Source organism: Stegostoma tigrinum, chromosome 42, assembly GCF_030684315.1.
Source record: "Stegostoma tigrinum isolate sSteTig4 chromosome 42, sSteTig4.hap1, whole genome shotgun sequence".
NCBI lineage: Eukaryota > Metazoa > Chordata > Chondrichthyes > Orectolobiformes > Stegostomatidae > Stegostoma > Stegostoma tigrinum.
Window position 1 is genome coordinate 9165211 of NC_081395.1, and position 21663 is coordinate 9186873.

The following is a 21663-nucleotide window of genomic DNA, read 5'->3' on the forward strand; positions in this document are numbered from 1 at the left end:
GCAAACTCCACACAGACAGTCCCCCGAGGGTGGGATCGAACCTGGGTCCCTGGTGCCGTGAGGCTGCAGTGCTAACCGCTGAGACACCGTGCCACCCAAACTCCAGCCTACCCAGCCTCTCCCTTATAACTCAATCCCTCCATTCCCAGCGACATCCTGGTAAATCCCTTCTGAACCCTCTCCAGCTTAGTCATAACCTTCCCATAACAGGGGAACCAGGACTGGACACAGTGCTCCAGGAGAGGCCTCACCCACGTCTTGTACAACCTCAACATGACGTCCCAACCGCTGTACTAAAAGTTCTGAGCAATGAAGGCAGCATGCTAAACGCCTTCTAAAGCTGGGGCAACTTCAAATGAACATTGACCATAATATAATCTGACTGAAATTTCCATAGTTGCATTTCTTGCTGCATCTTCCTCGTTACCATCTGTGGTAAGATGTGATTTGATTTAATTGTCGTCGCATGTCCCGCAGTACAGTGAAAAGCATTGTATTGCGTGGCACCATCCCTTACACAAATACGCCAGGCTGATAGACCCCTCAACCTCCTACACTCCAGTGGAAAAAAATCCCAGCTTTTCCAGCCTCTTTTGCATCCTGCAACATCCTGCTCTAGGCAAACAGGGCTTATCATAGTCTTCAGGGTGTATGGAACGAAAGAAGGTGGTTTTATACAGAAGGGAGTGTTTAGTGAGGTTTCTGAAACACTGGTGATTAGTACAATAACTCTCCCACCAGCCACAACTCAGTCACCTTCCTTTCATAGAGTTGAGACTTTGTTAAACCAGCTTAGTGTGATAAAGTGAGGTCAGTTATCACCAGCTTAAACATTAATGAAATGGGTGGATTAATGATCAGTTCAGCCCAAGAGACGGTGCATCCCTGCTTCAGCCTCTCCGTCAGTGTCACGATCTCTCGCTCAGCCCCAGTCCTTCTCCCGCAGCGTCGCCTTCCCTGAGCCGTGACCATGGGCTTCGGCGATGTCCTGGAGAACGTCGGGAGCATGGGCAAGTTCCAAATCGTCCACGTTTTGTTGCTGTCATTCCCGGCCCTGATACTGACCATGCACAACTTGCTCCAGAACTTCCTGGCTGTTGTCCCCGACCATCACTGCCGGATCCCTTGGGAAACGGTGAATGGCTCCAGGCACGCCAACGTGACGGACAGGGCGCGGATGGAGGATCTTCTCCGGGTTTTCATCCCTCTGGACCAGAACCAGCGGCCGGAGAAATGCCTCATGTACTCCTCTCCTCAATGGCACCTCCTGGATCTCAATGGGACCCATGGGAGCACAGCTGAATACCACACACAGAAGTGTACGGACGGGTGGACCTACGATGAATCGAAGTTCAAAGCCTCGACAGTAACAGAGGTAATGACTGCTTGTTAACATGTTCAATGATGCTCCTTGTGAAATGGAAGGAAAGCCTATAAGCGGGCATATGTACCCTGAAACAATCTCCATTGTTCATGCACATGTGCAGGCCACCCCTGTGTCCTCAGCGTTGCCCAAAGGGTAAAAGTTGTGGCACTATTTCCTTGGTCATAATCCTGCCCAGAAGCCTTGTACCAGCCTCCACCACTTCCTCTGGCAGCTCATTCCATACACGCACCACCCTCTGTGTGAAAAAGTTGGCCCTCAGGTCCCTTTTAAATCTTTCCCCTCTCACCTTAAACCTGTGCCCCTCTAGTTTTGGACTCCCCTACCCTGGGGAAAAGACCTTGTCTATTCACCCTATCCATGCCCCTCATGATTTTATAAACCTCTATAAGGTCACTCCCTCAGCCTCCGACACTCCAGGGAAAATAGCCCCAGCCTCTCCCTGTAGCTCAAACCCTCCAACCCTGGCAACATCCCTGTAAATCTTTTCTGAACCCTTTCAAGTTTCACAACATCCTCCCGATAGCAGGGAGACCAGGATTGAATGCAGTATTCCAAAAGTGGCCCTCCCAACTCCTACACTCTATACACTGACCAATAAAGGCCAGCGTCCCAAACACCTTCCTCACCGCCCTGTCTACCTGCAACTCCACTTTCAGGGAACTATGAACCACAAGGTCTCTTTGTTCAGCAACACTCCCCAGGACCTTACCATTCAGTGTATAACTCCTGCCCTGATTAGTCCTACCAAAATGCTAGAACTAAACTGTGTCAGCCTCTCCTCATCCCATCGGCCCATCTGATCAAGGTCCTGCTGTACGCTGAGGGAATCTTCTACATTGTCCGTTACTGCGGATCTCCAGGTCACCTTTAGACCCCGAGGAAGAAAGTGGGTCACTGATGTTTCTCTTTCGACGTGTAAATGTGCACATTTTATATACGTCAGAGATGACTATACACCTCAGGAGCACAGATGGAGGGTTTACACTATACTGAGAGGCTGGATGGGCTGGCGCTATCATCCCTGGAGCATAGGAGGCTGAGGGGGTGACCTTATAGAGGTTTATACAATCAAGAGGGGCTTGGAATGGTGGGTGTCTGGTGGATTTCAAGACCAGGGGGTGTATTTTAAAGGCGAGAGGAGAAAGATTTTAAAAAGCTGCAAGGGGGTAATTTTTTACACTGAGGGTGGTTCGTGTGTGGAACAAGCTTCCAGAGGAAGTGGTGGACGTGGATACAGTCACAATGTTCAAAAGACATTTGGATAAGTCATCATCATTCATTGGTGGTCCCCCGCGGACGAGGGTGACTCCCTTTCCCCTCTCAGGGTGAGCCCATGGTTGGCCGTACAAACCAATATGGCTACCACGGGCTCTGTTACACTTGGGGCAGAAGGTGGTTGTGGGAAGTGGGGGAGCAGGGTGTTGGCGTGGCAGCACACTCCTTACGCTGTTTTCGCCTGGGTTCCACTTTTTCCCAACAAAATTCCCACACCTTCCCGGATGATCCTCCTCTACTTTAGGCCGGCGATTCCCGGGTGTCTGTGGGAATGCCGTAGTTCCCCAGTGAGGCTTTGTGGGTATCCCTGGAGGGGCTACCTCTACCCACCTGGGGCTTGCCTGGCGTCTCGGAGTTGGGGGGTGGAGCAGCCGCTCGCGGAGTGTGGGCGACGTGCCAGGCCCGTCACAGCCGATCGAGGAGGGGATGTGGGGGGGAGGTCAGTGACTCGATGCTGGGGATGTCGGGCCTGGTGGAGGATACTCGATAAGCACATGGATACAAAATGTTTAGAGGGAAATGGGCCAAGAGCAGGCAGGTGGGCCTAGTTTTGTTTGGGACTACAGTTCGTGCCGACTGGTAAACCAAGGGGTCTGTTTCCATGCTGTATGACCCGATAAGTAGGCCCCAAGAGGCCTAAAACATCTCAATAATATCATGACTGACTCAAACCCGTATTCCTGCCTTGACCTATAGCCTTTCACCCTCTTGCTTAAATGAATCGATTCACCTCGAACGTAAAAATATTCTGCTTTCACCGCCCTTTCGAGAAAAGTGTTCCAAAGTCTCGACAATTTCTGAAGAAGGGTCTAGGCCCGAAACGTCAGCTTTCCTGCTCCTACGATGCTGCTCGGCCTGCTGTGTCCATCCAGCTCTGCACTTTGTTATCTCTATAGTTCGCTCGATGCTGGATTTTAATGGAGGAACGCCTGGTCTTAAGCTGTGACTCCTCGTTCTAGATTCTTCCACAGGAGAAAACGTCCCCTCCACTCCCTCCTTGTGAAAACCCCGAGCATCTTACACCCTACAACCAAGTCAAAAGCCAAGCAGGCTATTCCAAACTGCAGCAGACACAAGCCCAGCTTGTCAACAGCAGGCGACAGCAACATTGTCTGTCTCTTCGTCGATGTCAGTTATTTACATTTTAAAGAGTTCATGTCCCAACACTGATTCCAGTAGCACACCACACATTGCGCTCGCGAACATGAGAAACGCACATTTAGAGGACCATAAGAAACAGGGGCAGGAGTGGGCCATTCGACCCCTCTAGCCTGTTTCCCCTCCATCCAACAAGATCAGGGCAGATCTTCTCATGGGCTCGGCTCCCCTTTACCCACCCACTCACCCTAACCCTGAGTCCCTTTTCCGTTCTAAAATCTACCTGTGCCTTGAAAATATTCAACAAGCAAGCCTGAACTGTTTCCCTGGGCAGGGAATTCCACAGATTCACAACCCCTTGGGTGAAGAGGTTCCTCCTCAGCTCAATACCCCTTATTTTGAGGCTGTGCCCCCTGGTTCGAGTTTCACCCCCCCCCCCCCAACCCCCCACAGCGGGAATAACCCCTCTGATTCTATCTTATCTATTCCCTTTGTTATTGTTTTTCCCATAGAATCCCTACAGTGTGGAAAGAGGCTCTTTGGCCGAACAAGCCCACACCAACCCTCAGCCAACCCACCCTAACCCGCACATCCCTGGGCACTATGGGACAATTTAGCACGGCCAACCCACCCTAACCTGCACATCCCTGGACACTATGGGACAATTTAGCACGGCCAATCCACCCTAACCTGCACATCCCTGGACACTATGGGACAATTTAGCACGGCCAATCCACCCTAACCTGCACATCCCTGGGCTCTATGGGACAATTTAGCACGGCCAACCCACCCTAACCCGCACATCCCTGGGCACTATGGGACAATTTAGCACGGCCAATCCACCCTAACCCGCACATCCCTGGACACTATGGGACAATTTAGCACGGCCAACCCACCCCAACCTGCACATCCCTGGGCACTATGGGGCAATTTAGCACGGCCAACCCACCCTAACCAGCACATCCCTGGGCACTATGGGGGCAATTTAGCACGGCCAATCCACCCTAACCTGCACATCCCTGGGCACTATGGGGGCAATTTAGCACGGCCAACCCACCCTAACCTGCACATCCCTGGGCACTATGGGACAATTTAGCACGGCCAATCCACCCTAACCCGCACATCCCTGGGCACTATGGGGCAATTTAGCACGGCCAATCCACCCTAACCTGCACATCGCTGGGCACTATGGGACAATTTAGCACGGCCAATCCACCCTAACCAGCACATCCCTGGACACTATGGGACAATTTAGCACGGCCAACCCACCCTAACCCGCACATCCCTGGGCACTATGGGGGCAATTTAGCACGGCCAATCCACCCTAACCTGCACATCCCTGGGCACTATGGGGGCAATTTAGCACGGCCAACCCACCCTAACCTGCACATCCCTGGGCACTATGGGACAATTTAGCACGGCCAATCCACCCTAACCCGCACATCCCTGGGCACTATGGGACAATTTAGCACGGCCAATCCACCCTAACCCGCACATCCCTGTGCACTATGGGACAATTTAGCACGGCCAATCCACCCTAACCTGCACATCCCTGTGCACTATGGGACAATTTAGCACGGCCAATCCACCCTAACCCGCACATCCCTGGGCACTATGGGACAATTTAGCACGGCCAATCCACCCTAACCTGCACATCCCTGGACACTATGGGGCAATTTAGCACGGCCAATCCACCCTAACCCGCACATCCCTGGGCACTATGGGACAATTTAGCACGGCCAATCCACCCTGACCTGCACATCCCTGGGCACTACGGGACAATTTAGCACGGCCAATCCACCCTAACCTGCACATCCCTGGGCACTATGGGACAATTTAGCACGGCTAATCCACCCTAACCCGCACATCCCTGGGCACTATGGGACAATTTAGCACGGCCAATCCACCCTAACCTGCACATCCCGGGGCACTATGGGACAATTTAGCACGGCCAATCCACCCTAACCCGCACATCCCTGGGCACTATGGGACAATTTATCACGGCCAATCCACCCTAACCCGCACATCCCTGGGCACTATGGGATAATTTAGCACGGCCAACCCACCCTAACCCGCACATCCCTGGGCACTATGGGACAATTTAGCACGGCCAATCCACCCTAACCTGCACATCCCGGGGCACTATGGGACAATTTAGCACGGCCAATCCACCCTAACCCGCACATCCCTGTGCACTATGGGACAATTTAGCACGGCCAATCCACCCTAACCCGCACATCCCTGGGCACTATGGGGCAATTTAGCACGGCCAATCCACCCTAACCTGCACATCCCTGGGCACTATGGGACAATTTAGCACGGTCAATCCACCCTAAACTGCACATCCCTGGGCACTATGGGACAATTTAGCACGGTCAATCCACCCTAAACTGCACATCCCTGGACACTATGGGACAATTTAGCACGGCCAATCCACCCTAACCCGCACATCCCTGGGCACTATGGGACAATTTAGCACGGCCAATCCACCCTAACCCGCACATCCCTGGGCACTATAGGACAATTTAGCACGGCCAATCCACCCTAACCCGCACATCCCTGGGCACTATGGGACAATTTAGCACGGCCAATCCACCCTAACCCGCACATCCCTGGGCACTATAGGACAATTTAGCACGGCCAATCCACCCTAACCCGCACATCCCTGGGCACTATGGGACAATTTATCACGGCCAATCCACCCTAACCCGCACATCCCTGGGCACTATGGGACAATTTAGCACGGCCAATCCACCCTAACCTGTACATCCCTGGGTACTATGGGACAATTTAGCACGGCCAATCCACCCTAACCTGTACATCCCTGGGCACTATGGGGCAATTTAGCACGGCCAATCCACCCTAACCTGCACATCCCTGGGCACTATGGGACAATTTAGCACGGCCAAGCCACCCTAACCTGCACATCCCTGGGCACTATGGGACAATTTAGCACGGCCAATCCACCCTCACCTGCACATTTTTTGGACTGTGTGAGGAAGCCAGAGTGCATCCACGCAGACACAGTGAGAATGTGCAAACTCTACACAGACAGCCACCTGAGGGTGGGATCTTGACTTGTGAGGCAGCAGTGTTAATCATTGTACCACCCCAGTGTTAATCATTGTACCACCCCAGTGTTAATCATTGTACCACCCCAGCGACAGGAAAGAAAGTCGGCGATATATTTGCAAATCAGGATGATGAGCGGCTTGGAGGGGACCTTCAGAAAATTAAAACCAATGTGCCAGTGTGTCACAAGCCATTTCATTTAGAAGGTTGAGATAAAGTCCATCAGAACCCAACCACTTTCAGCTCCACCAATTTGCTTAGTATCATTTCTCTGGCTATCACGATTTTCCTCAGCTCCTCATCCAGTTCTTGATTTAGATGTTGATTTCTGGGATGTTGCTTGTGAAAACTGATTATTAATTCTCGGTGTCACCAACGCTCACTGAATTAACTCTTTTTCAAATATGTATGGTAACTCTTACTCTTACTCTTTCGTGCATACCTCAAACTAGCTTTCTCTCAAACTCCAATTTGTACCACTTCATTAATTTTTGGATCATTTATTGCATCTTTCGCCCCAATCTTCTAATCTGTCGCCTGTGTTTGCATGTATTTATGTTTTTTTAAAACGTTTGATACTATCTTTAATCTTTCTCGTGTGTGGAATGAGCTTCCAGATGAAGTGGTGGGTATGTGTACAGTTACAGCATTTAAAAGACATTGGGAAAAGTTCATGAACAGGGAAAGGTTTGGAGGGATATGGGCCAGGAGCAGGCAGATGGGACTGGTTTAATTTGGGATTATGGTCGGCATGGACTGGATGGGCCGAAGGGTCTGTTTCCGTGCTGTGTGACTCTATGACACTAAGTATCCACAGGCTGTCCCTTCAAATTTTGCTTATTCATTGCAATGTACCAATTCTGAAAAAATACCTGAAAGGTCAGCTGCTGACTTTTGACCTGTCTTTTAACTTAACTTGCTAATTCACTTTAGTTGGATCTATTTTTGTGCCTTCAGTCATGAAACTTGGTTAATAATGACCATGAAACCAAGATCATTTGGCAATGCCCGCATTCTAAGAATGAATAAAAGATGAATTCCACTTATTTAAATTTTAACAAATTGTCATGGACCCACTTTATCTCTTCCTCGGACTGAGCGTAAAATTCAGTCATTTTATGGTCACATCTACCTCGTGATACTTTTGCCCTGAGATCATTAATCAATCCTATCTCATTGTACATTGCACGGCCTGGCCTAGGTTGCTTTACGGTTGGTTCTCAGAATTTGTGGCCAGTAACATTTTTAACTTGGCCAACCCTGTCTTTCCGACTGTTCAGCTCAATGGGTCCATAGAAGTCAGAACAGTGCAGCACAGGACCAGGCCCAGTGGCCCACAATGTTGGGCCCAAACAGTTTCTACCTCGCTGTGGTTAGACATCTGATCGGACTTCTCAAATCTCAAATCTGATGGCGATTTCTGTGCATTTTTTTTTTGCGGCAGTAACACGGTACTCCTCACTCTCTCCTACTACCCTGTGATCTTTGTCTGTCATGATCTGCCTGTACTACATGCAAAACAAAACTTTTCACCATGCCTAGGTCCATGTGAGAATCATAAATCGAATGAAGCTAATACCTCCTGCCTGCCTGTGATCCATAGCCCTCTGTTCCTGGCATATTCATGCGCCTATCCCTTCAATGCTGCTTTGTAACAGCTTCCAACACCATCAGCTGGCAGCACATTCCACACTCCGACCGCTCTCTGTGTAAAATAAACTTGCCCCTCACATCTCCTTTGAACATTCCCCCCCTCCCCTTAAATGCAAGCCTCCCCACCAGTATTAGAGAGGTACATAGATTAAAATCTCCCACCGTTATCACCTTGCTTTTCTTGCAAGCACTCCTTACTTCTTCTCTTCTACCCCGCAGGGCCATTTACCTTGCAGATTCACGCAGATGACAGCGGCGTGTGAGCTTCCCCTGGGCTGAAGACGTTGGACACAGTGCTGAGGGTGGGGTGGGGGGGCACAGGGTCACGGTGGGCCCCAGCCGATGTCGTTTCTCCTGAGGCAGAGCCTGAGGACAGGATCTCACGACCCTAGACGCTGAGGGGTTTCCTGAAACCATTCCCGAGATCCATACATAGGGTGCTTCCAAGTGTGTGAGGGTTCTTAAGCCTCTTTGGTCACTTCTGAGCTGCAGGATAATGCAGTTGACAGGGGCTTTCATGGTCTGTGTGATGCATACAGGCCCATAGCTTCTTGGAATTGGATGCTCAGGTGGTAAAGAAGGCGTTTGGTCAGTGCATTGAGGATAGGAGTTGGGGCTTTGTCTTCTCTCAGTTTGTTTGTGTGTTGTGGGCGTCGCTGGCTGGGCACAGCATTTATTGCCCCCATCCCCTAATTACCCCCTTGAGAAGGTGCTGCCTTCTTGAGCTGCTGCAGTCCATGTGCTGTGGGGAGACCCACGATGCCCCTTAGGGAGGGAATTCCAGGATTGTGACCCAGTGACACTGAAGGGACGGCCGATATATTTCCCAGTCGGGATGGGGAGTGGCTCGGTGGGGAGCTTGCAGGGGGTGGTATTCCCATGTACCTGCTGCCCCTTGTCCTTCTGGATGGAAGTGGTGGTGGGTTTGGAAGGTGCTGTCTAAGGTGCCTCGGTGAGTTGCTGCAGGGCGTCTTGTAGATGGTACACACTGCTGCGACTGAGCGTCGGTGGGTGGAGGGAGTGGGATGTTTGTGGATGTGGGGCCGATCAAAGCGGGGGCTGCTTTGTCCTGGATGGTGTTGAGCTTCTCGAGTGTTGTCGGAGCTGCCCCCCACCAGGGGAAAGTGGGGGGTGTTCCCTCACACTCCTGACTTGTCGATGGTGGGACAGGCTTTGGGGGGAGCCAGGAGGGGAGTTACTCGCTGCAGGATTCCCAGCCTCTGACCTGCTGTTGTAGCCGCTGTGTTTATGTGGAGAGTCCAGTTGAGTTCCTGGTCAATGATAACCCCTGGGATGTTGACAGTGGGGGGGTTCAGTGATGGTAACAATGTTGAATGTCAAGGGGCGATGGTTAGATTGTCTCTTATTGGAGATGGTCACTGCCTGGCATTTGTGTGGCGCGAATGTCACTTGCCAGCCCAAGCCTGGGTATTGTCCAGATCTTGTTGAGGCTATCCAGGTAGGGCCGAATATATCTTGACCTATAGGCAGGGCACAATGACTAGAAATGGTTGCATGCGATCATGAACAAGTTGCCCTGAGAGTCCTCAACATTGATCCCAGACCTCTTGAAGTCTCGTGGCACCAGGCAAAACCTGGGCAAGGAAACTTCCTACTGATTATCGCCTAGTATGTCCTCGTAACTGACAAATCTCCATCATGTTCAATGGCGCACTGGGGGTGGCAGCATCGCAGAGTACAACCGTGGCAGGGAACACCCATACTCATCGTCAAAGTAGCTCAGCAACGCCATTAATAACTGAACCTGGGGTGCAGGTTCAAAGTTCCTTCAAAGTAGAGTCACAGGTGTACCAGGTACTGATCGGGGCATACACACACCACCCTCTGTGTGCAAACCTGTCCCTTAGGTCTCTTAAATCTTTCCCCTCTCACCTTAAACCTATGCCCCTCTAGTTTTGGACTCCCCTACCCTGGGGAAAAGTCCATGACTATTCAGCCTATCCATGGCCCTCATGATTTTATAAACCTCTATAAGTCACCCCCTCAGCCTCCGACGCTCCAGGGAAAACAGCCCCAGCCTCTCCCTGTAGCTCAAACCCTCCAACCCTGGCAACATCCTTGTAAATTTTAACTGAACCCTTTCAAATTTTACAACATCCTTCCTGTAGCAGGGAGACCAGGATTGAACACAGTATTCCACAAGTGACCCTAATCAATATCCTGTACAGCAGCAACATGACCCTCCTGACTCCTACTCAATGCACTGGCCAGTAAAGGCCAGTGTCCCAAACACCTTCCTCACCGCCCTGTCTACCTGCATCCCCACTTTCAAGGAGCTGCACCCCTCGGTCTCTTTGTTTGGCAACACTCCCCATGACCTTACCATTCAATGCATCATGGTGTCCTATTCATCTGTTTGTATGTTCTTAAATGTTATCCAACATCGACCGTGGAGTCTGATGAATAAGTTATCATGCCGCAAGGTGAGAGTGTAAAATTTTCGGAACGTCTAATCGGTGTGTGATGCATTTGCAGAGCATTCCAGGCTTTGATAGGTATCAATGTGTGGAGCTGGATAAACACAGCAGGCCAAGCAGCACCAGAGGAGCAGGGAAGCTGACGTTTTGGGCCTAGACCCTTCTTCAGAAACTGTGAAGATTCTGAAGGGTCCAGACCTGAAATGTCAACTTTCCTGCTCCTGAGATGCTGCTTGGCCTGCTGTGTTTATCCAGCTCCACACATTGTTATCTCAGATTCTCCAGCATCTGCAGTTCCTACTATCCATGATAGCTATCAGTTCTGTTCTTGTTTTAACAGTGGGATTTGGTCTGCGATCAGAAGTCTCTGAGATGGATCACGCAGTCGATCTACATGTCTGGATTGCTGGTGGGAGCCATAGTGCTGGGCAGGCTCTCCGACAAGTAAGGATGGCAGACCAGGCTCTGCAAAGTGGTCGGTCTGTATAATCTGCTGGCTCACGGGAGACTGGCATTGTCCAATTTCTGAATAATCCAGCGGATAAGTTCCCAGCACCTGGCGGTGGAAATTTCCCATGCGTCCTATCCCAGTTCTGGCTCGAAATCCCAGTCCCCTGCCCCCACTCCCCTCGGGCCAACGTGGAATTTAGAGAAAAAGACCAGCTTTATCATCACATGCACTCGAAGGAGTACAGCAAAATATGTACAAGTCGATATGGTATTATACATTTTTAAGTACAAATTCTTAGCGATGAGAAAAAAAAAGTCCGGCAATAAATTAGAAAAGTAGAGAAATGAGAGTTCCTGATTCACAGCGTCCGCAGTTCTTTCGGTTTTTCATTGACAGTTCAGAATCGCTGTTGCAATTTGAATTCTCTGACCACAGGGACCAATTAAAGCCTCTTAGCTTCAGACATCCAGCGCTTTTCCCAAAGAAATACAGCCCCTGAATGCTCCACTCTGCAGCTGGACCCTCAGAGAACTCAGAGCCGGTAGGAGCTGCCAATGCTGGCGTCTGAGGTAACACAGTGTAGAGCTGGAGGAAAGGCCCCAGTGTGGTCTGGAGGCAAGACCCAGTGTGGAGAGGAGGCAAGGCCCCAGTGTGGTCTAGAGGAAAGGCCCCAGTGTGAACTGGAGGCAAGTCCCCGGTGTGGACTGGAGGCAAGGCCCCGGTGTGAAATGGAGGAAAGGCCCCGGTGTGGAAGGGAGGCAAGGCCCCGGTGTGGAAGGGAGGCAAGGCCCTGATGTGGAGGGGAAGCAAGGCCCCGGTGTGGACTGGAGGCAAGGCCCTGGTGTGGAGAGGAGGCAAGACCCCTTTGTGGACTGGAGGCAAGGCCCCGGTGTGGACTGGAGGCAAGGCCCCGGTGTGGACTGGAGGCAGGGTCCCGGTGCAGTCTGGAGGGAAGGCCCCGGTGTAGTCTGGAGGCAAGGTCCCGGTGTGGAGGGGAGGCAAGGCCACGGTGTGGACTGGAGGCAAGGCCCCGGTGTGGAGGGGAGGCAAGGCCGCGGTGTGGACTGGAAGCAAGGCCCCGGTGTGGACTGGAAGCAAGGCCCCGGTGTGGTCTGGAGGCAAGGCCCCGGTGCGGAGGGGAGTCAAGGCCCCGGTGTGGACTGGAGGCAAGGCCCCGGTGCAGCCTGGAGGCAAGACCCCGGTATGGAGGGGAGGCAAGTCCCTGGTGTGGTCTGAGACAAGGCCCCGGTGTGGAGGGGAGGAAAGGCCCCGGTGTGGACTGGGGGCAAGGCCCCAGTGTGGAGGGGAGGCAAGGCCGCGGTGTGGACTGGAGGCAAGGCCCTGGTGTGGACAGGAAGAAAGGCCCCGGTGTGAACTGGAGGCAAGGACCCGGTGTGGACTGGAAGCAAGGCCCCCGTGTGGAAGGGATGCAAGGCCCTGGTGTGGTCTGAGACAAGGCTCCGGTGTGGACTGGGGAAAAGGCTGGAGGAAAGGTCCCGGTGTGGACTGGGGGAAAGGCCGCGGTGTGGACTGGGGGAAAGGCCCCTGTGTGGTCTGGAGGAAAGGTCCCGGTGTGGACTGGGGGAAAGGCCCCGGTGTGGTCTGGAGGAAAGGCCCCGCTGTGGACTGGGGGAAAGGCCGCGGTGTGGACTGGGGGAAAGGCCCCTGTGTGATCTGGAGGAAAGGTCCCGGTGTGGACTGGGGGAAAGGCCGTGGTGTGGACTGGGGGAAAGGCCCCTGTGTGGTCTGCAGGAAAGGTCCCGGTGTGGTCTGGAGGAAACGTCCCGGTGTGGACTGGGGGAAAGGCCCCGGTGTGGACTGGGGGAAAGGCTCCGGTGTGAACTGGGGGAAAGGCTCCGGTGTGGTCTGAGACAAAGCCCCGGTGTGGTCTGGAGTGGGTTGGAAGGACTGTTGCTCTGAACATTTTATTTGTTTATTTTGTTATTTGATGCTAGGATCTGTAATGCTGGACTTTTTAATTGCTTATTTTTCTCATTTATTTTTCCCTAAGAATTTATCCTTAAAATCTGTATCTGGGTAACTTTGTAGCTAAGACGATCCTGTAAATGGTGATGGTAAACTATTCACAGTCCTCATGTGAGTCCGTGTGTTAATAAAGCTAATTCTAAATGTAATGATTTATATCGGCTAGCAGGATCAAATGGCCATGGGGTATTAGAGGATAGGCTTATTCAAGATGGAGTAGTGGTCAGAGTAAACATTTTAATTTTTTAGCTATCTTAACATTCCAGAAACCAGTCTGGGCCAGTTGAACAAACAGTATATAAGCTGTGTGGAGCTGGAGGATCGCAGCAGGCCGGGCAGCATCAGAGGAGCAGGAAAGCTGACGTTTCATTTTCCGAAGAAGGGTCCCGGCCCGAAACGTCAGCTTCCCCGCTCCTCTGAGGCTGCCCGGCCTGTCGTGTTCCTCCACCTCCACGCTGTGTTATCTCAGGCTCGAGCATCGGCATTTCTCACTATCTCTGAGCATTTAAGCAAGGATGCTATCCCCAAGTTTTAGTCTGACTCCATGGACAAGCAAGGCACAAAGATATCTGGTCTGCCCAATAAGAAAGAAGGGTCTGGGCCCAAAACGTCAGCTTTCCTGCTCCTCTGATGCTGCTGGGCTTGCTGTGTTCATCCAGCTCTACACCTTGTTATCCCAGATTCTCCAGCATTGGCATTTCCTACTGTCTCTAAAACTGAGGGGAAGGTGGGATCAGCCTGAGAAAGCACCACAGAGGCCCAGTGTCCCATCATCACGTCACTCTTTATTCACACATGAATGGTTCTTGAGTATAGTACTGCCTCATTCAGAGTCAACTGTCTCTGATACCTCACCATTTTTATGTCAGCCAGGGCTCCCCATTGTTAAGCTCGAGAGGGTTCAGATAAGATTCACAAGGGGTCGGGGGTTTAAGCTACAGGGAGAGGCTGGGTCTATTTTCCCTGCAGCATCGAAGTCTGAAGGGTGACCTTACAGAGGTTTATAAAATCAGGAGGGGCATGTATAGGGTGAACAGACAAGGTCTTTCCCCAGGGTAGGGGAGTCCAAAACTAGAGGGACATAGGTTTAAGGTGAGAGGGGAAAGATTTAAAAGGGACCTGAGGGGCAACATTTTCACACAGAGGGTGGTGCGTGTGTGGAATGAGCTGGCAGAGGAAGTGGTGGGGGCTGGTACAGTTACAGCGTTTAAAAGGCATCTGGATGGGGACATGGATAGGAAGGGGTTAGAGAGATATGCTGGCAAATGGGACTGGATTAATTTAGGGTAGCTGGTCGGAATGGATGGGCCGAAGGGTCTGCTTCCATAGCATACAGCTTGGGTGGCAGTCTAGGCCCAAAACATCAGCTTTTGTGCTCCTGAGATGCTGCTTGGCCTGCTGTGTTCATCCAGCCTCACACTTTTATTACTTTAGTAAAAGTCATTGGTCCAGATTGGCATTAGGTCTCCAATGATGGACCCAAGTGCATTCACGAATGAAAAAGAAACACGAAGAAGTGGGTGTGCTGGACGAAACAGAGATGTAGCGGGGTCTGGCAGTGTCTGTGGAGAGAAAGCAGAGTTAATGTTTTCAGTCTAGTGACTCTTCATCAGAACTAATGCTGAGATTTCCCAGCAATTTCTGTATGTGTTCAGGGTATTCAGGATGCTGGCCGAGATGGTCATGGGCATCATATGTTAAATTATCATTCTTGTATCGACCCCATGCATGAAGAGACCTGGAGTATCGGCGGCGGGGTGGGATATTTAGCTCAGTATTCAGGAAAACAGGTTATGGTGTGAGGGCTTAGAGCTGCAACATTTTGAGCTAATAGCTATCAGCTCCGGTCACCCTGCTATAGGACGGATATTTTTAAGCTGGAGAGAGTTCAGGAAAGCGGGAATGCAAAGTTTGAGGTATAAAGAAAAGCCGGATAGGCTGGGACTTTTGGGAAAGTGAGAGGTGACCTGATAGGAATTTATAAAATAATGAGGGGAAAAGATACAGTTAATGGAAGATGTATTTTCCCTGGAATGAGGGATCTCAAGACCAGGTGATACATTTTTAAGGTGAGAGGAGAGAGATTTTAAAAATACACTTTTTTTTAACAAGTGGATTCTGTGTGGAATGAGCTTCCAGGGGAAGTGGCGGGTGTGGGTACAGTTACAGCGTTTAAAAGACATTTGGATAAGGACATGAACAGGGAAAGGTTTGGAGGGATATGGGCCGGGACCAGGCAGGTGGGACTAGTTTAGTTTGGGGATTATGGGCGGCACGGACTGGTTGGGCCGAAGGGTCTGTTTCTGTGCTGTGCGACTCTATAAGTGCATGACTCTACAAAGAGTAAGCCACACACAACAAATGGGGGAATGACTCACCAATCCCAGTACATTACAGTGTTAAACGTGTATAAATGCTCTGTTCGTGGTGCTGAATGTTGACCCTGTGTTTCTCATTGACAGGTTTGGGAGACGGACGCTCCTGCTGTGGTCGCACTTCCAGATGGCGGTGTCTGGAACTTGTGCTGCTTTCTCGTCCTCCTATCCCTTGCTCTGCTTCTGGAGGTTCCTCTGCGGAGTTTCGACATCTGGGCTGATTCTGAACGCTTTCTCCCTGCGTAAGTGGAACGCGTCAGACATTGCGCAGGTGCCTCACGGTTCATCAGAGTACCTTGGAATCTCTAACACCTTCAAGAACTACCACAGCATACACCTTGTAAACACATCCCATAAAACAGCAGCACTACCTGTGAGAGCTGACGTTTCGGGCATAGACTCTGATGAAGAGCCCAGGCCCGAAACGTTGGCTTTCCTGCTCCTGAGATGCTGTGTTCATCCAGCTCCACACTTTGTCATCTCGGATTCTCCAGCATCTGCAGTTCTCAGAACGATTATTCCTACTGTCTCTGGCACTACCTGTGAGGTAACAGAGATAGTAAGCACTGCAGATGCTGAGATAACAAGGTGTGGAGCTGGATGGACACAGCAGGCCAAGCAGCATCAGAGGAGCAGGACCTTTCTGAAGAAGGGTCTAGGCCTGAAACGTCAGCCTTCCTGCTCCTCTGATGCTGCTCGGCCTGCTGTGTTCATCCAGCTCCACACCTCGTTATCTATGGGGTAACAGATTTGCTAAGCACTAAATTGGATCATAGCTTATTCTGCATTCCATGGCTTAATTCCCTCAGTAACTGCTTAGATCAAAGGTGCGTCCCTCAGAAAGCCTCTCTGTGCAACAAAATAAATAGGCAGCTCGTCCAGTTCGGAGGAAGGGCCCAATGATAACTCTGATGTTTTTCTTCACAGATGCCGCTGAGCTTTTCCAGCAACTTCGGTTTTTGCTCCTGATTTACAGCCTCCGCGGTCCTTTCGGGGTTTTTAACTTAGCGCGTCGACCCTGGCCCCTTTGCTCACCCCCAATCGGCCTAGCCGTGATGAGCCGTGTGCGTCCGTGATGGCACCGGGCCATCGTTGCTCCCTGTCATGCGTGGAGAGTCAAATCTGGATGAAGGACCCTCCCTTGGTGCGGAAACAGCGTCCTATACCTACCCCTGGGCCAAGGGTTCAAGGCCCAAGTTATATCGCTGGACAAGCTGGTTAGAGACGTAGGTTAATAACAAAAATAAATAAACTTCCTCGAAGAGGGTGGCAGTGGGAACAGTGCGTTAGATTGAGTCCAGGGGGGTGTTTGACAAAGTTTTTCGAATCGCACCATACAAAGCCATATGCCGTTTTAGCGGCACGGTGGCTCAGTGTTTATCACTGCAGCCACACAGCGCCAGGGACCCGGGTTCGATTCCAGCCTCGGGTGACTGTCTGCGTGGAGATTGCACATTGTCCATGTGTCTGCGTGGGTTTCCTCCGGGTGCTCCGGTTTCCTCCCACAGTCCAAAGATGTGCGGGTTAGGGTGGATGGCCGTGCTAAATTGTCCCATAGTGCCCAGGGATGTGCAGGTTAGGGTGAGTTGGCCGTGCTAAATTGTCCCATAGTGTCCAGGGATGTGCGGGTTAGGGTGGATTGGCCGTGCTAAATTGTCCCATAGTGTCCAGGGATGTGCAGGCTAGGGTGGATTGGCCGTGCTAAATTGCCCCATAGTGCCCAGGGATGTGCAGGCTAGGGTGGATTGGCCATGCTAAATTGTCCCGTAGTGCCCAGGGATTGTGCAGGTTAGGGTGGATTGGCCGTGCTAAATTGCCCCATAGTGCCCAGGGATGTGCAGGCTAGGGTGGATTGGCCATGCTAAATTGTCCCGTAGTGCCCAGGGATGTGCAGGTTAGGGTGGATTGGCCGTGCTAAATTGTCCCATAGTGCCCAGTGATGTGCGGGTTAGGGTGGATTGGCCGTGCTAAATTGTCCCATAGTGCCCATTGATGTGTGGGTTAGGGTGGATTGGCCGTGCTAAATTGTCCCATAGTGACCAGGGATGTGCAGGTTAGGGTGGATTGGCCGTGCTAAATTGTCCCGTAGTGCCCATTGATGTGTGGGTTAGGGTGGATTGGCCGTGCTAAATTGTCCCATAGTGTCCAGGGATGTGCAGGTTTGGGGTGGATTGGCCGTGCTAAATTGTCCCATAGTGCCCATTGATGTGTGGGTTAGGGTGGATTGGCCGTGCTAAATTGTCCCATAGTGTCCAGGGATGTGCAGGTTAGGGTGGATTGGCCGTGCTAAATTGTCCCATAGTGTCCAGGGATGTGCAGGTTAGGGTGGATTGGCCGTGCTAAATTGTCCCATAGTGATCAGAGGTTTGTTGTTTATAGGGGGACGGATCTAGGTGGGATGTTCCAAGGGGCAGCGTGGACTTGCTGGGCCGAAGGGCCTGTTTCTAAACTGTAGGCAATCTAATCTAATCTACTTCAACTTGCATCTTCGCTTCCTAACAATATCGCTACAGGCAAAGTAATATGCATTTGTGCAATGAATGATTTTTATTGCCACGTGTATTTTACAGGAAAAAGCACTACAGAGAGCATTTCCTAGTCAGCTGTGAGCCCAGCACCATTTTGAATAGTTTAGGAATAAGTTTTAAATAAAGACATGTTTGTTTTGAGTGGAACGCAAGGGGCTAGGGGGTTGGCGATCTGATAGAAGTTTATAAGATAGCAAATGGCATGGAAGGATTGGGAAAGTATGAGGCATTTTTCCCCAGGGGGTCAGTTATTAGGGGACGCAGGTTCGTGGTGCGAGACATGGGGGAGTTTAAAAGAGATGCGCCAGGCACGTTTTTCCACATTAAGTGCCCGGAACGTGCTGCCAGAGGAGATGGTAAAAGCAGAAACAGCATTTAAGAAGCACCTGGGTGAATAGGAAGGGAAAAGAGCGATAGGGATCCTATAAGTGGAGACTGTTTTATTATGGAAGGGCAAAATGTGTCAGCACAGGCTTGGAGGGCCGAAGGGCCTGTTCCTGTGCTGCACTGTTCTTGCTCTGACACAGCCGAAAGAGACTCCTGAACCGTCCTGCCAGTCCCAGATCAAGCCAACATCATTCTTCAGATGCCACCTTTGAGCTGACCTCGCCAACGTCCATAAGACACAGGAGTGGAAGTAAGGCCATTCGGCCCATCGAGTCCACTCCGCCATTTAAATCATGGCTGATGGGCATTTCAACTCCACTTCCTTGCACTCTCCCCGTAGTCCTTTATTCCTTGTGAGATCAAGAATTTGTTGATCTCTGCCTTGAAGGCATCCAATGTCCCGGCCTCCACTGCACTCTGCGGCAATGAATTCCACAACCCACCACTCTCTGGCTGAAGAAATGTCGTCTCATTTCAGTTTTAAATTTACCCCCTCTAATTTTAAGGCTGTGCCCACGGGTCCTAGTCTCCCCGCCTAACGGAAACAACTTCCCAGCGTCCACCCCTTCTAAACCATACATTATCTTGTAAGTTTCTATTAGATCTCCCCTCAACCTTCTACAATCCCAGGATCCTTAGCCATTCAAAAAACGTTAAACCTACCATTCCAGGGATCATCCGCGTGAATCTCCACTGGACACACTCCAGGGCTAGCATATCCTTCCCGAGGCCTCCATTGATGCGTGGTCCCGTTCCTGACCCCCTGCCAGCTGCTTCTTGGCTGCCATCTGCCAGGGTCTAGACGTGAAAACTGGGAGGGGAAAGAAATCAAGAAAAGATGAAACAAGAAGAAAAGAAAGAAAACAAAAAAAGAATAAATAAAAAAGAATAGAGGGAAAAACAAAGGAAAGGAAGGACAGACATGCTCTGGGCATTGGAGCTGCTCACTGACTTGGGTGTCACCATTTGGAGAGATGGAGCAAGTTTCAGAGAAACACCTTTGAGAGGGGCTTTACTCCCAATTGGGTACGAATCGAGATGTTAGCAAAGACACCTTTCCTCAAACTGAGCATATTTTTAGTTTCACAGAATTTCTACAGTGTGGAAACAAGCCATTCAGCCCAATGAGTCCACACTGACCCTCAGAACATCCCCTGATTTTGGACACTATGGGACAATTTAGCACGGCCAATCCACCCTAACCTGCACATCCCTGGGCACTATGGGGCAATTTAGCACGGCCAATCCACCCTAACCTGCACATCCCTGGGCACTATGGGACAATTTAGCACGGCCAATCCACCCTAATCCGCACATCCCTGGGCACTATGGGACAATTTAGCACGGCCAATCCACCCTAACTTGCACATCCCTGGGCACTATGGGACAATTTGGCACGGCCAATCCACCCTAACCCGCACATCCCTGGGCACTATGGGACAATTTAGCACGGCCAATCCACCCTAACCCGCACATCCCTGGGCACTATGGGACAATTTAGCACGGCCAATCCACCCTAACCCGCACATCCCTGGGCACTATGGGGCAATTTAGCACGGCCAATCCACCCTAACCCGCACATCCCTGGGCACTATGGGACAATTTAGCACGGCCAATCCACCCTAACCCGCACATCCCTGTGCACTATGGGACAATTTAGCACGGCCAATCCACCCTAACCTGCACTTCCCTGGGCACTATGGGACAATTTAGCACGGCCAATCCACCCTAACCCGCACATCCCTGGGCACTATGGGACAATTTAGCATGGCCAATCCACCCTAACCTGCACATCCCTGGGCACTATGGGACAATTTAGCACGGCCAATCCACCCTAACCCGCACATCCCTGGGCACTATGGGACAATTTAGCACGGCCAATCCACCCTAACCCGCACATCCCTGGGCACTATGGGACAATTTAGCATGGCCAATCCACCCTAACCTGCACATCCCTGGGCACTATGGGACAATTTAGCACGGCCAATCCACCCTAACCCGCACATCCCGGAACACTATGGGCAATTTAACACGGCCAATCCACCCTAACCCGCACATCTTCGGACTGTGGGAGGAAACCGGAGCACCCGGAGGAAACCCATGCAGACACGGGGAGAATGTGCAAACTCCACACAGACAGTCGCCCGAGGGTGGGATCAAACCCGGATCCCTGGTGCTGTGAGGCTGCAGTGCTAATCATTGAGCCACCGTGTGCCGCTCTAGGGCTCCAATCGCAGACGCAACTGGTTGACCTTCCTACATAAGGATTGTCCCATGTCCCATTTTGCTGGCATCATGCTGTGGATTGAAAACCAAAAGAACTGCGGATGCTGGGAACCAGAGACCAAAGCAGAAGTCGCTGGTGAAGCTCAGCAGGTCTGGCAGCACCCGTGGAGAGAGAAAGTCAGAGTTAACGTTTTGGGTCCGGTGACCCGTCCTCAGAGCTGATGGCAGCTAGGCACGTGTCAGTTTATATGCAGAAGATAGGGTGGGAAGAGGTGTTAAACATAGAACATAGAACAACCTTCGGCCCACGATGTTATGCTGAGTTTTTACCTAAACCTAAGGTCTATCTAACCTCCACCGCTAACTTATATTATCATCCATATGCCTTTCTAATGGCCGCTTAAATGCCTCTAATGAGGCCGACTCCATCATCCTCTCCAGCAATGCATTTCACGCCCCGACCATGCTCTGGGTAAAGAGCCTGCCTCTGATGTCTCCTCTATATCTACCTCCTTTCCCCGTTAAAACTATGTCCCCTCGTATTATCTACCCCCACCCTCGCAAAAAGTCTCTGGCAGTCCACTCTATCTATACCTCTGATAATTTTGTACACCTCTATCAAGTCCCCTCTCATCCTTCATCGTTCTAAAGAGCAAAGCCCAGCTCTCTCAACCTTTCAAAAGATAGGTGGGGATAGAGCCCAAAGAGATAGAGAAGAACAGTTGGACAGACACAGGAGTGGATAGTGATCTGGCCAGGAGGATGAGCAGCTATTAATGGGGTCTGT

General features: G+C 51.2%; 1 protein-coding gene across 2 annotated transcripts in view; it reads left to right on the forward strand.

Moving 5' to 3' along the window:
• The first annotated feature begins 897 nt into the window (after positions 1-897).
• The window catches only part of LOC125449188 (solute carrier family 22 member 6-like), a 44588-nt gene continuing 23822 nt past the window's right edge, over positions 898-21663 (forward strand). For both annotated transcript variants that reach the window (XM_059641543.1, XM_059641544.1), the window contains exons 1-3: positions 898-1375; positions 11264-11367; positions 15823-15977. In XM_059641543.1, the coding sequence (XP_059497526.1) occupies positions 971-1375; positions 11264-11367; positions 15823-15977 (664 nt within the window). In that variant the 5' untranslated portion in view covers positions 898-970. The remainder of the gene's footprint in view (positions 1376-11263; positions 11368-15822; positions 15978-21663) is intronic.